Source organism: Chenopodium album, chromosome 26, assembly GCF_948465745.1.
Source record: "Chenopodium album chromosome 26, dcCheAlbu1.1, whole genome shotgun sequence".
NCBI classification, from domain to species: Eukaryota; Viridiplantae; Streptophyta; class Magnoliopsida; order Caryophyllales; family Amaranthaceae; genus Chenopodium; species Chenopodium album.
The window spans coordinates 12281316-12295751 of NC_137859.1; the positions used below are offsets into that span (position 1 = coordinate 12281316).

Genomic DNA, 14436 nt, shown 5'->3' on the forward strand with positions numbered 1-14436 from the left:
ATGACTACATGCATGCCCAAAAAGTAATGTTAATAAAATAAAAATAAAAAAATAAAAACCCTAGAATACTATTGTTCAGTGAGGAACTTGGTGTATTGCATTGATGCAACTGTCGAAGATCTTGTCGCTTGGATTGAGTTTTACGATTGCGGCATTATCTTCACCAAAGAATGAAACAAATTTTGAGAGAGATGAGGTAAATGGGTTTTGGGGAAAATTTTAGAGACCCTAATATAATTAATTAATTATACAACTTTAGTTTTTTTTTTCTTTTCTTTTCTTTTTTTGTTTATGGAGAATTTAACACCGTTAACTATTAGGCACTAATATTGAACAATTATCTAATGACTGGACACTAAAATGGGAATATTGAAACCATGGGTCACCAAAGTGGAATTTACTTAAACGTTGGGACACCAAAGTGTAAATTTTCCAATAAAATAACCCCATTTTTATCTTGTAATTTATTTATCAATAAAACAAAATAAATTCTAACGGTTGATATTATTTAAGTAGTATTTCTTCCGTTTTTAAATATTTACTCCACTTTTCTTTTCCGACTGTTTTTAAATACTTGCTCAATTTTCTTTTTTGAAAAACTTTTATAAAATAATTTATTTCTTACATTTAGTGGACCCAACATAATACTTTATCTCCTTCTATTCTTCCACTATTTTTGCTTTTTATAATTTTTCATTTTCTCAATTACTTTACTACCTCGAGTAAGTTTTAAAAAGCGGAGAGAGTAGAAATACGGAGTATGTGCCATTTGGCATTAACTTAATATACGTGTCGTCAATTTTTTTTTATTTTTTATTTTTTTTTTCTAATGGAAGCTTTCGACTTTAACGTTGCAGTCCTTTCTGTCGATCTCTCTCTCCTCCATTGAAGCAGCTTCCGAGCTTTATCTCCATCGAAACAGCTTCTGAGGTAAAAAAAAATTCTCTTTTTGTTCATTGAATCCCAATTTCTCAATCTAGGGTTTAGTTTCACACTAATTTTACTGTCAATTTAGGGTTCTAAGGTGGATTATTGAACTATTGATTATAATTACTGAAGTTGTGAACGATTATAATCTGCGATTTTGTTGCTATCTATTTGCAATTACGTTGATATTCTCAATCTAGAAGAGTTTTATTTGATTTATTTAGCCTAATTTGATAATTGAGTCACATTTGGTTGCTAATGTAAAATGTCTTACGAAGTATTAATTTCCTCGATTTACAATCATCTCATCAAAACGGATTTTCTATCATTTTATTTAATTAGTGACCATTACTGTAAATGGTATTATTTAGAAGATGAATAAAAGACTGTGATTTGAATGGTTTAATGGGTGTTTTTTTTTTTTTTTTTTTTTAATTTAAAAAAAAAATGTTCTTTTTTTTTTTTTTGGTATTTGCATCCTTATTGGTTTATGATTTTAAGTTTGATCTTTGAAGTAAAAATAAGCGCTGAATTAATATCTGACATTGGTACATGTCAAAGTGTCTAACTCGACTATGACTATTTTGTAAAACCTTTCCATGATCTTATACTAAAATGAAGTGTCTGAGTGTCCTATTCACGTCCGAGTGTCGAGAGACTGACATGATACTTGAGGTGTAATGAAGAGTCCAAGTAACATAAATTAGTATACTTTTTTAGGCTCCTATTGGTTGAACTGAGAATATCATTCATCGATTTTATTATGATATGGAATTGAATGAGAAAGTGAGCAAAGATAATTTTTTCTTTACTCTGATAAATCCTCTTTAAGTCACTTGTCCCTGTCATTTTAACAGGGTTATGTACTTTGTCTCTCACTATACACTTTCATATTTAAGTTGTGCTCTTGTAAATATATTATTTGATACTTTAAAATTAACTAAGATTCTTGCAGAATTAGGTGAAGTATCATTCAGTGTCAAGATGACTTGTGAAAAAGAAGATGCCTCGGGTCATGGAGAGGAGTTGATGGAAGTTGATATTGCTGACGCTAGCAATGGGTGTATGACTGAGATAAGGGAAAATGGTTTGCTTCTTTGGCCGGTATTGCCACAAGAAGGGGGAGAGGGTCTTCCATATGCCCCTGTAAATTGGCCAAGCCCTGGTGATATATGGGGTTGGAGGGTTGGCAAAAGAGTAGCTGCTTCTGGATATTATCTTGACAGATACTTATATCTTCCTTTGCGTTTCCAGAAATCTAGGCGCAAGAGGGATGGTTTCGCAAGCAAGCTTTCTGTCGAACAATATGTTCGAGCAAGGTTCCCTGGTTCTAATGTCAATGCTTTCTTTTCGTCTTTTAGTTGGAAGATTCCTTCAAAGCAGGCATACTTGTTGAAAGGTGAGCATTTTATCTCAATGAATGGGCACTTGAATTGATATTAATATTTTGTTAGCCAATCACATATTCACATATATGCTCTTTTACCTGGAGGTGCACCTTTTTTGTTATATGTTCTTTTTCTGTGGGTCTCTCTGAAAATAATTTTTAACCTATTTCTTTGGTGAGCATGCAAATAAGAATTTCAGATTATTGCTACTTGGTTTCATTAGCAGATATTAGGTGGTCATTTGGTTGAATGTAGGAAGTAGTATTTCTCTACTTCCTTAGAAAGTGCGTGTCCAAGTAATTTTATTTCTTAGCAAGTGTCAATATTGTTTGGTTGATCATGTGAAGTAAATAGGAAATTCCACATACCTAACGGAGGTTTAGGGAAACAACTTCCTCTACTTTGTGGTATATTGAACTTCTGTGCACTTCCTTCATTTTTTGTCAACCAAAATCACCCCATAGTTTTCCACTTCCCAAACCTTTTTATGTCAAATCAAACAAGCAGTAAGTCAATCTTCAACCAAGGATATTGCACTAAATGCTAGCTTGATAGGATTCATCCATGCCGTCTTTGGTAATGCATTTATACATTTTCTCTCATTTATATAACTTGGTATGGCTGATGTGATGAAAGCATTAGTTCTTGTTGCTATATAGTGGAAAAATAATTATAAGAAGACACTTGTTTAAGTTTGTTATTGTTATACTTGCTTTATAAGCAATTATTTGTTTATGTAGTATTTGAGTTACTCTATAGAATTTTAAACAATTGGTATTTGGGGTTCATGTCAGCCGACCCGAAATCATTTTGAGACTAAGGCTTTGTTGTTGTTGTTGTTTTTTATATGCTTGGGTTAAGATTTAAGGTTGGGTCTTCACTTGTATAATATTGACTAGCAAGGCACCATGAAGGTTGGGGGTTGATAAGTGAATTTTCAGTATTTATACATTGAAGTCCAAAAGGGGTATTTAATAACTTACAAGCTTCACTTGTATATATTGACTAGCAAGGCACCATGAAGGTTGGGGGTTGATAAGTGAATTTTCAGTATTTCTACATTGAAGTCCAAAAGGGGTATTTAATAACTTACATGCTTCTTATTAAATGTAAATTTGATCATATACTATTACTTTTTGATGAAGTAGTGAAACATTCCTAGGTCTACAGTTAAAAACTATCTCCCTTGATGCCTTGCTGAATATTTAATTATATGCGACACCTACTGATTTCTTGTTGTTGATATCAGTGTCTCAACTATGTTCCATTTTAATATAGTCGAAAGAGTACAATAGGCTGTATCAAATGTCTCAATATCCCTACTTTAAACTTCTTATCTATTCTGAAGTAGCTTAGGCAATCCTTTTCTCTTGATCTTTGTGGAACTGGTCTGATTTCCCTACTGCATTCTAGTTAGAAGCCTATTAGCATTGCTACGGAATTTGACCCGTAATTGTAAATTCGTAATAGTCCGATTCTAAGCCCTGAGTTGGAAGTTGGAACACATCCATGTGATCAACGTGGTCCTCATAAATTTAGAAAAACTTGGCAATATTAATTTAAAGGAAAGAGACTATAATAGGCTCGAAAAAAATTGAATGAGTTCAAATGTTTTAGATTGGTTAAAGATCAAATAAATTCGGATAAGAATGTAAAGTTTTAATACGATGTGATAAGCTATATTCCTCAATTTAGTTGTTCCATTTTGGCTTCTGACACTATTCATCTACTTCACTTTGACCATCATTTGCTAATAAAGAATGTAAAACATAGTTGTTGGGTCTTGTTAAATTCGTATATATATATATATATAGGGGGAGGCTCTCGTGAGAATTTTTCTTATATGAGAATTTTTCTTATGTGAGAACACTCTTTATGTTCTAAATTTTTACTCGTATGTTCTAAATTTTAAATCTGATGTTCTAAACTTTTCCTTAGGTGTTCTAAATTAAATCAAATGTTCTAATTTAGTTTCACATGTTCTAAACCATAAATTAGTTAAGTTTGATGTCATAAATTTTAAATAACTTGTTCCACAATTTTAATTTATATGTTCTAAATTTTAAAACGTGTGTTCTAAGATTTTTAATTATATGTTCCAGATTTTAAAGCGTATGTTCTATTTTTTTACACGTATGTTCTAAATTCTTTAGTCACACTTTCTATATTCTATATCAATATGTTCTAAATTTTTATTCACATGTTCATAATCGTAAATCAGATGTTCTAAATTTTACTCATATGTTTAAAATTTCATAAAGCAAATTTTATAAATTTTTAATCACTTGTTCTAATTCTTAAATCAGATGTTCTAAACATATTACTTACACAAATGTTCTAAATTATTACTCATATGTTCAGAATTTTAATTTGAGTCCCATGTTCTAAATTTTTACTCACATGTTCTAAATTTTTACTCACATGTTCTAAATTTTAAATCAGTTCTCATATAAGTATGAATTCTCACATATGGACCTATTCTCACCGGATCCCTCCCCTATACACACACACACACACACACACATATATATATATATACACACACATATGTATATATATATATATATTCAAAGTTGTGTGTGTATAAATGTGCCAAGTCAAAATGGAACAACTAAACAAAGTAGAGGAAGTTATAAGCTACTACGTAATTCAAAACTGCAACAAGTTCCAATAAATTCTGAATTGTCAAAATAAGCTCTAATCCAATTTAGAAAGTGAAAATTAGTTCTTACAAGTTAAAATAAGTTCAGCCAAGTCTAAATAAGTCAAAGTAAGCTCAACTAGGTCTAAATAAGTCAAAATAAGTTGAATAGAACATGCCCTTATCTTTAAGATGTGTTCTGTTCAACTCATGTTGACTTATTTGAATTTATTAGAACTTGTTTTGTCTACTTGTTTGAAAATCCGATTCGAACTTTTTTAAACTGAACTGAGTAGCATATTAATCATGTCAGAACTTATTTTGTCTTACAATCTGATCTGAACTTTTTTTATTTAAAATATTCTTGGTTTGAATAAGTAGATATCCCATAAGGGAAATAAGAGGGTTGAGCAAATGTGTTTGAGAGGAGTATTGACGATGTTACAAAACTACTATATCTGAAGTAAAATGGTCAAATATATAGTTTATCTCCTCTCTCTCATCTATCCAAATTCAAAATCTTCAATAGTGTTCTGCCTTTTGCGCTGATCTTTCAGTTATATCATGTTAAGCTTGATTTAGTCATCAATGTGCTAGTTGATAGGATAATGTTTTGAGCTTTAGTCTGTACATGTTCTTTAAATAAATCTGACGTCCAGATTTCTCTCTAACTTCATAATTCTGAGTCATAGGTTGGTTTAAACTGTGGCTGCTGGCTGGCATTAATGTGGTTATTGCATGTTCAAATTGTTTTCAATGACCAAATGTGCATCTTTCATAATAGTATTCAAATTATAATGGGCCAGATAGATTCACTTTCAAAGCTGATTTTTATTTTGTAATGGAGGCTGAATTCTGCCAGTGTCTCTAACGGTAAGAAGAGTGATCATACATATTCAGACTTCATGCACTATAAGAGTTTATTTAGCTTCTGGAGCTCCAGTTTAGAGGTAGTTACTGTTTTGAAAAAGGTGTTATATATCGTTACTCATTAGTGGGTCGTAAAAGGACAAATATCTTCAGAGTTGAAGAAGAGAACATTAAAAGCTTTATAATTTCTCTTGATATTTGAATATAGGCTATCAATGTCAAGTTTACAATAAAATGGATCAGGTACTCCATATTCTTTAAAAGTCTCCCCATATCCATTGTAAGTTACCATTAACTATGCAGCTCACTCATTATCGTATTATAATGTCACTCCTACAGTCCTACTGCACACTCATCTTATGCAAACGCTACTTTGCATCAGTGATTTTCCCGATTTTGGAATGGTAGCTTTTAATTTGTTTTCTCGTGCCCACACACGACTCTTAACATTAGATTTTGGGATTTTTCAAAACTGAAACTTCATGTTATTTAATTGAAATATACAGGGCTGCAAAATTTCTTTTTTGGAGAGAAGAGAGATAGAGAGAGATATAAAGCTAGCCCCATGTGATAACTTTGGTATGGAGGGAGATAAAGAGAAACCATTGCCAAAAGTATTGATGTTGCAACTAATATGCAAATTCCCAACAAGGGAGATGAACAGAAGTATCTTTGCTAACTAAAATATATAAACATATCAAGTACATTTAAATCAACTTAAGACATAATGCCAAAGTTCAATCATAGAAGGATTTCGAAAGATTAGACTCTCCTTTCTGTAGAAACTCTAGAGGACAATATAAACATCAGCTTCTTGCATCTTGAAACAGATGGAGAGCCTTTCGAGATATCTTCATTCCAACTCCTAAAATTTCTTAAATTGTCTGATTTGATTTATGATCCATATACCCCATTTATGGTATTATAGGTAGCTGATTTGATATTTTACTTATGATGTAGATATGAATTATAAACTTGTTATGGTATTTTTTTTTTAAATTAAGGATTCTGTACTTTGGCTTGGTTTTGTAGATGGTACACATTCTGAATTTCTATCACTGGTGGAAGCATTTTTGTTTTTGGGATGTAGAAGTTAAGTTCTGTTCATTGTTTAATAAATGTGTTGCTTTTGGTTTTGAAGATGAACATGGTTCTTTCCGCATATCATCTGAAGAGATGGCAGCGCAGTCTCCCTCAAATTTGCCTCCTGGTACTGTGGGTTGTAAGGCTGGTAACAGTTTTTGTTCTAGTCTTCTGGAAGATCAGATGTCTCCTGCAGCTACCCAATCTTGTGAAGTTTGCTGCAGTGAACCTAATTTTTGTCGGGAGTGTTGTTGTATACTATGTTGCAAAACCATAGATATAGCCTTTGGTGGCTACAGTTTTATCAGATGTGAGGCAACAGTAAGTGATGGTTTAATCTGTGGTCATGCGGCTCATATTAACTGTGCTCTCAGATCATATATGGCTGGGACAGTTGGAGGAAGTGTTGGGCTAGACACTGAATACTATTGTCGACGTTGTGATACACGGACTGATTTGACTAAGCATATCACAAGGATTTTGAAGACGTGTGAATCTATTGAATCTCAGGATGAGATCGACAAGATGTTAAGTGTTGGTGCCTGTGTTTTGCGAGGATCACAGAAAAAAGGTTCACAAAAACTGCTAAATCGTATTGAATCCATTTTGCAAAAGGCGAGTATTATTTGTTGGGAGTCTTTTTATTTTTAGTTTTTTAGTTTGGGGGGAGGGAAGGTTTTCATTTCTCTTTTGACTTGCAAGTTGCTGCTTTAGCTGACTATCCTGTTCCGACAACAGCTAAAAGTTGGGAATGATATGGAAGATGTCTGGAAAGTGGAAGTGGACATTTTACCTGTTCCCACAGGTGAATCTATATCTCAATTTCATTATCATTTTCAACTCCTATGACGAGAATGATGAGTTGTTAGATACTTTAGCTTTTCTGTTAAATAGAGATATCTTTCTGTTAAATAGAGATATCTTTCCTTTTCCATTTGCAGGAGCAGGACAACTGGATGGTCTGGAATCTCTGGATCATTCTAACTCTGCATGCACAGACGTAGGTGATGATGATCTTTTGTATCAAAATGGGTATCTGAAATTGGAGGAGGAAATTACTCAAGCTCTTCAGGAACTTAAAAGGTCGCAAGACTATGAATTTAGTATTGCTCATGATAGGCTTCATGCTCAAAAAGATCTTCTTTTTAGCCTCTATCAACAAGTTTACAAGGATAAGCTAGAACTATTACGGCCTTCACCATCAAAGGATCGTGATGCCTTGCTCAGATCTATTGCAGCCAGAGAAGAGCATATTAAACATGAGCTCAGCAAACTCAGAGACATGGAAAAGGTTGCCAATGGATTTGGAAAGACTCCCAAAGAAATTCTAAACGAACACTTTGATCTGGATCGCAAAGACTGACATCTGCATTCACACCAACTTCAACTCTGTCATCTCTTCTGTTTCTGTTCTTCAATCCCAGGAAGAAGGTGAGATTCCACCAATGAGTTCCTACTCGAAGGACTTTGTTTCATATAGCTGTTGAAAAAATTTTGGGTGATTAAACAAACGTCACATCTGCCTTGAAACTACCCTCTCTTCTTCTATACCCTTCTTTCATGTTTGTATACACACATCAGTCACATGTACTTTTGTGCTTGTTTCTTGATGCTTTTTCATCATTACTACTCCCTCCGTATTGAAAAGATTAGCCACTTATGTAGTCAAATGGCGTACACTAATGGCTCATAATGAGTTACATGTCACAGTGGATAATCTTTGGGATGGTCTGAGTGTTTTTTTTTTTTTTTTTTGGTGGTGGAATGTTTAATTATACCTTGATTATGTTGTAAGATTTTCATGTCAAACTTTTCTTATGAAACTGTAGCAAAATTTGTCGACAACATCAGTTTAACCTTATTTTACTTTGAATATACCTTCCTTTTAGTACATTTTTGTACTCAATATTTCATATCATTTCTTTTATCATTTCTGGTATAAAAAATTGCTTTATTATTGATTGTTATTCTGAGCTAAGCACTGCCTTCTTATTTCTTTTTTATTTGTTTTATTACACATCCGGAGAAGTAACTTTGAATTGATCAAATTGCTTTAGCTTCTTCCTGGTTGAAAATATATAATAAGAAGTATGCTAGAATTTTTCTTTTCAGATTGAGATAATATTGTTTGTGTAAATGTGGTTGATTATGTAGGGAAATGAACAATATGGTAAATCAGCATTGTGTCTGGCTAGAGATTATAGATTGATTAGGTTATGCAATGTATTACACAAATTTATTTTGAAGTTGTAGTAAACACATTCTCCTTGACATTGTTGCGAAAACATCAGTGTGTTTGGATGAAATCGACGACTCGGGAAGGCAGGCTATAAGCAAACATTAGGACTCAAAAGTTAGGACTCAGGAAGGTAGCAAACATGTATTCTCCTTAAATGCAGTGCATATCTTGAACAATACTATCCTATTTTCTTAGTAGCCTTGGAACTTTTTAGAACATTAAGACTTTAGGAAACCCTTCTCGGGTGCATCCATACATCTTATATCCGCGTGTATATAAAAAATTTCACATTGAGAGGAAAATTTCTAATGCATATTAACCTTGGAACGTAGTCAATAATTATATATTTGCTTCTACAGTAAAAAGCTGTTGGAAAAATATAAAGGGGCAAACAGTAAGAAAAATGTTGTTCTATATTCAACTTCATTCAAGGCACGTACAATAAAATGAAGGAATTCTAAACTTGGTAGTTCTACCTTCTACCTCATAAAAAATTTTAGATGACATAGAACATTTCATTTACAAGTGAGAGCGATTATCTTACACTTGCTCTAAACACACCCGAATACATAATAGAATCCATACTCCGCAATTAACCCATTAAACTTGGTAGTTCTGCCTTCTACCTCACAAAAAAAATTAGATGACATAGAACATTTCTTTTACAAGTGAGAGCGACTAGCTTACAATTACTCTAGGCACACCCGAGTACATAATAGAAAGAAACCGTACTCCGTAACTAGCCCATTATTGAACAATAATAAGATTATTCATATTACCCTTAAACCCACCCTTACAATCACCACCCCTCCTATCCATCTCACCCCACCCATTCTTAGGCACAATCACAACAAGCTCCCCACGAGCATAAACCGCGGTAGCAAGTTCCGGGCGCGCAGACGACGGAAGCCGAAACCGCCACACATCAAGCTCAAGCTCATCAACAATCGGCCGAGACAAATCGTCCCTACTCCTAATCACAACTTTGGTAATACCAGGATGAAACTCAACAACATGAGCTTTAACCCCACTATTATACCCAACTCTAGCAATACCAGCATCATCTTCAATCTCAACCGTAAACTTAAAACAATCATGTCGTTCTTCAACGACAACATCGGCATCAGATTCAAAGGGTAACTCCAACACTTTGCTGAAAACATGAGGAAGTCTTCGCAATTTCTTGGAATTTGATGAAACACCCATTAATGGAGATTGTTGTTGGAGGGATTGATTTGAGGAGGAGAGAGAAAGTGAAGAGAAGTTGCGTTTTTCAGGCATGGTGAAGATGGGGGTGATAAATTGAGAGGTCAAAAGGAATAAAATTAGTGTAAAGTAGTGAAATGGAATCATCAACTAACGGCAGGGCGTAACGATGAATTTTAAAAAAGAATACGTTACGATTAAAAAAGAACGGAATTGGGGGATGATAAATGTTGGTAACGTTTAGGGAAAAAATGGAACAAAAATTGGGGGATATGATATGATGGTGTAGGAATCAAAGAGATGGGAAAAGGGGATTCGGAAAGAGGAGAATAAGGTGAATTGAAAGGGTTAGGGATTTGGGGTGTATTTAAAGGGATTGGGGGACCGACATCAATGTAACGTGTGGCGTAATAAGATTGTGTTGTTGTATTAATTAATTATTTTGTTTTATTACGCGGCAATTGTCGATTTGTTTCATGTGAAGTTAATGTGTAATTTCAAGCTTTCTTACTAAAACACAAGGAAATTCTCTCATTAGGTTTTCTATACTAATCTTATATTTCCATAAGATACCAAATACTGTTATTGTTTTTAATATTTCAATGGTAAAAAATCATATAGGAAATGATATAGACGAAATTTAATCCAAGTTACTCTTTAATTTTAGTCACCGGCGGAATAATTAGCGTATGTGGTCCCTCAAATTCTAAACTTCCTCTTTTTTCTTTAGTTGCCTCATTTTTTAAAATACGGAGTAGAATTTTGCATCATAATCCATTTTTATCAATAAACTCTCTTTATTTCTCTCCTATCACATGGGTTCAATTTTTTTTCTCTCTATCTCTTTCATCTCTAAAAGTTCCCTAGAAATCCGCAATTTGTAAAGTGATGTAACTAAAAATTGAGGAAAGTCAACCAAGTAAACCAAGCAAACTATTGGAGACTTGAGAATCTTTTACTAGTAATAGAAAATACCTTGTAAATTCATTATCATTGACGACAATTAGAATATATTTATATGTGTTAATACACTAGATAAGAGATCAAGATATATTGTTTCACTTGATGTAAATGTAGATAGATACATATATTAATAAACTTGTATAGGAAATCAATGTTGAAAGCAAGATATTTTTCTTATTTTACAATAAGAAGTGCACAAATATTGAAGATTTGATGCATAGAAACTGTGATGAAATTGAGAAAGTGGCATTTTAATTTATCATATAAGGTTGCAATCGTTTGCTAAACAATTTGTTAGAAGTATCATTTTGGGTTATTCTATCAATTGACCAATTTGGGATTCTGTATGACCGTATTAAACATTTTGTAATCAATGGGATACATTATCGTACACACAACTACACAAGGGCAGGTTGTACGTTATGTCACGATTATCACTTAGTATTCTATTAGTGATAAAGATGACTAATTGCCAAACAAGACTTTTATCAACACTAAGGGCCTGTTCTCTTACGTTGAAATTCAGTTCAGTTCAATTCAGTTCAGCTGAGTTCAGTTCAGTTCAGTTCAGCTCAATTCAGTTCAGTTCAGTTCAGTTCAGTTCAGCTCCTAATTTCCTTCTCTTATAAAATATTCATTTCAGTTCAGTTCAGTTTAGTTCAGCTGAGTTCAGTCAATGAGAACAGGCCCTAAAAGATAAGCTTGTAGTATATATGGACACATGCACTTGAAATAAAAGAACATACAGTTTGGACCGATTGGTTTAACACTTAAGTTAATACGATACATATTTAATACTCCGTATTTTCAAACTTAAGGTTTTAGCATGATCATCAAAACATTAGCATTAGCACTCTCCTCCACTCTCTTTCTCTATTAAAAATTTAAAACTTTGTAGATAAAAACTCCTCATTATCATACAAATTTTGTAGCAATATAATCACAATAAGCTCTCTTCAATTTGAAATTTTGACATCCAAAAATAATCTCCAATTGAACATGTTTGAGTATAATTGGGATTGTTTGGCCACTTGTCATCACGAATTTTGAAGTTTCAATCACATGAAAGTTACAACATATATTACCTTTTGTATTTGTTAGTGCTCCTTTACATATGTCATCTAACACTTTTATATTAGCATCATGTACTCGTGTCCATGATCTAATTTACACATTTTAAGGTATATGGCCAAAATTTACAAACATGTGATTACAACAAAATTACTATTTGGATCCTTCTCCATGCCCAAAATTCAGCTCCATTGCTTTTACTACATTAAAAAATTAAAATGTTGGCTTCCTAGGAATTTTCCAAAAACAACATTATGCAAATGAAAGGGACGAAAATGTTTGGGTCTCTTTCTATTTATAAAACTTTCCGTCGCTTTTGTGATGTGGTAAGTTGAAGCAAAAGAGTCTACGTTTGCTAATTATTGCAAACTTATTGCACACAAAGTAACACAATAACGCAAGAGTTTGGGAACAAACGAAGGTGCTATGATGTTTCGCAACTAATACAAACACGCATTATAAAGACAAATTTATGTTCTTTTGTAGGCCAAAAAAATTTAATCTTTTATCACTTACGATAACGTTTTATATTATTTCACGATCTTGAGAGAACACATACCTAATTTCACACCCTATCTTACAACTGTCAAAAAAATAAAATAGTTATAATACTCTAAACCTAGTTGTTTCTCAATGTTTTTTAACATTTTTTTTTTTTTGAAATAAACCAAGGTTTTAACACTTTCTTAATATGAATCAAATTAACTACTCTGCATAAATGTTTTGATTTTTTAATTTTTGTTCACAAATATTTATTTTAAATCAATAATAGTAACATAATACTAAAACAAACATCGGAGTAACTCATGTCACATCCTGTTGCTGTTTTTTCTCTCCAAAACTCCCCTTTCCTTTTTAAACTTTTTTTTTTAATATATTTTATTGTATAATAATATCATTCCAAATATTTTATTTTATCTTTATAACAAATATAGGTTCTTTTTTATTTGGTGTTCATAGTTATTCAATATACATTTACCTAAATAATTATTTCAACTTCTTTTAAAAAAATTAATTATTTCAACTCCTTTTTAACTATCTTTTAAATGGAGTATTATTAGATTTTGCCAAAAAAGTTATAATAAAATGATATAATTTTTTTGAAGAGAAATAAATTGATTCATATAATAGATGTTAAAGAAATTACTTTTAAAAATCACTTAAATTATTATTATTATTATTATTATTATTATTATTATTATTATTTATATTTCAATTTCAATTCAATATAACTATACATTCAAGTTAATTACAATTTTGTTTATAAAATTTTACTACTATATGTACATATTATCACAAATTGATTTATTGAGTATATTATAGCTATAAAATAAATGTTGTATTTAACACATGATTTTTTAGATATAAAGGTGATATATTATTGTAATTTTGTGTATGTTTGCACTTTTGCTAATAGTTTTAGTGGAGATTTAAGTTTGTTATTCGATAGATTTTTGATGTTTATTAAAAATGCTTTATAAATAAGTATTCACTAATATGGCCAAGACCTAATCAAGCCCCGCTTGAAAAATTCTTGAGTTCGGGCAGACTAAAAAATTCATTTTTTAGATTATTTATTGCTTTGTCTATTAATATATATATATTTGGATTATATGTTTTATCAAACTTTATTTGTGGAATATAATTATTTTTTTAAAAAAAAAAAATTAGACTTACTGTGCATGACACGGGACTTAAGCATTATAATACTATAAACTTTGGCGGTTATCTTATAGACAAAAACCAAAGTTATCCTCAAAAATGCCACTTGTCCAGTTGTCCATCCACTTCAAATGATCAAGCTAAACATGTACACCAATGATTAATATTGAACCCACTACAGTTACAAATGATCAAGTTTAAACATGTAATTTTCATTGATTTGCAATCCACTGCAATTTTAAACAAATGATCGATCCTTCGAAAGTTAACATACTGATCTAAGAACCAATACCAGAAAATACCTGAAAAGCAAGATTAGTTAACTTCACACCATTGGAAGAAAATACCAGGAAACCTCAAGGCAAAAATACAGCAATGTTCTCTCC

General features: G+C 32.0%; 1 protein-coding gene across 1 annotated transcript; it reads left to right on the forward strand.

The window, feature by feature from the left end:
* The first annotated feature begins 687 nt into the window (after nucleotides 1-687).
* On the forward strand, nucleotides 688-8782 carry LOC145617747 (uncharacterized). The gene is made up of 5 exons (XM_081672499.1): nucleotides 688-930; nucleotides 1883-2326; nucleotides 6968-7524; nucleotides 7648-7714; nucleotides 7851-8782. Exons 2-5 carry the CDS (start codon nucleotides 1912-1914, stop codon nucleotides 8270-8272), a joined length of 1461 nt encoding a protein of 486 aa, XP_081528625.1. The 5' UTR covers nucleotides 688-930; nucleotides 1883-1911; the 3' UTR covers nucleotides 8273-8782.
* Nucleotides 8783-14436: the final 5654 nt, after the last annotated feature.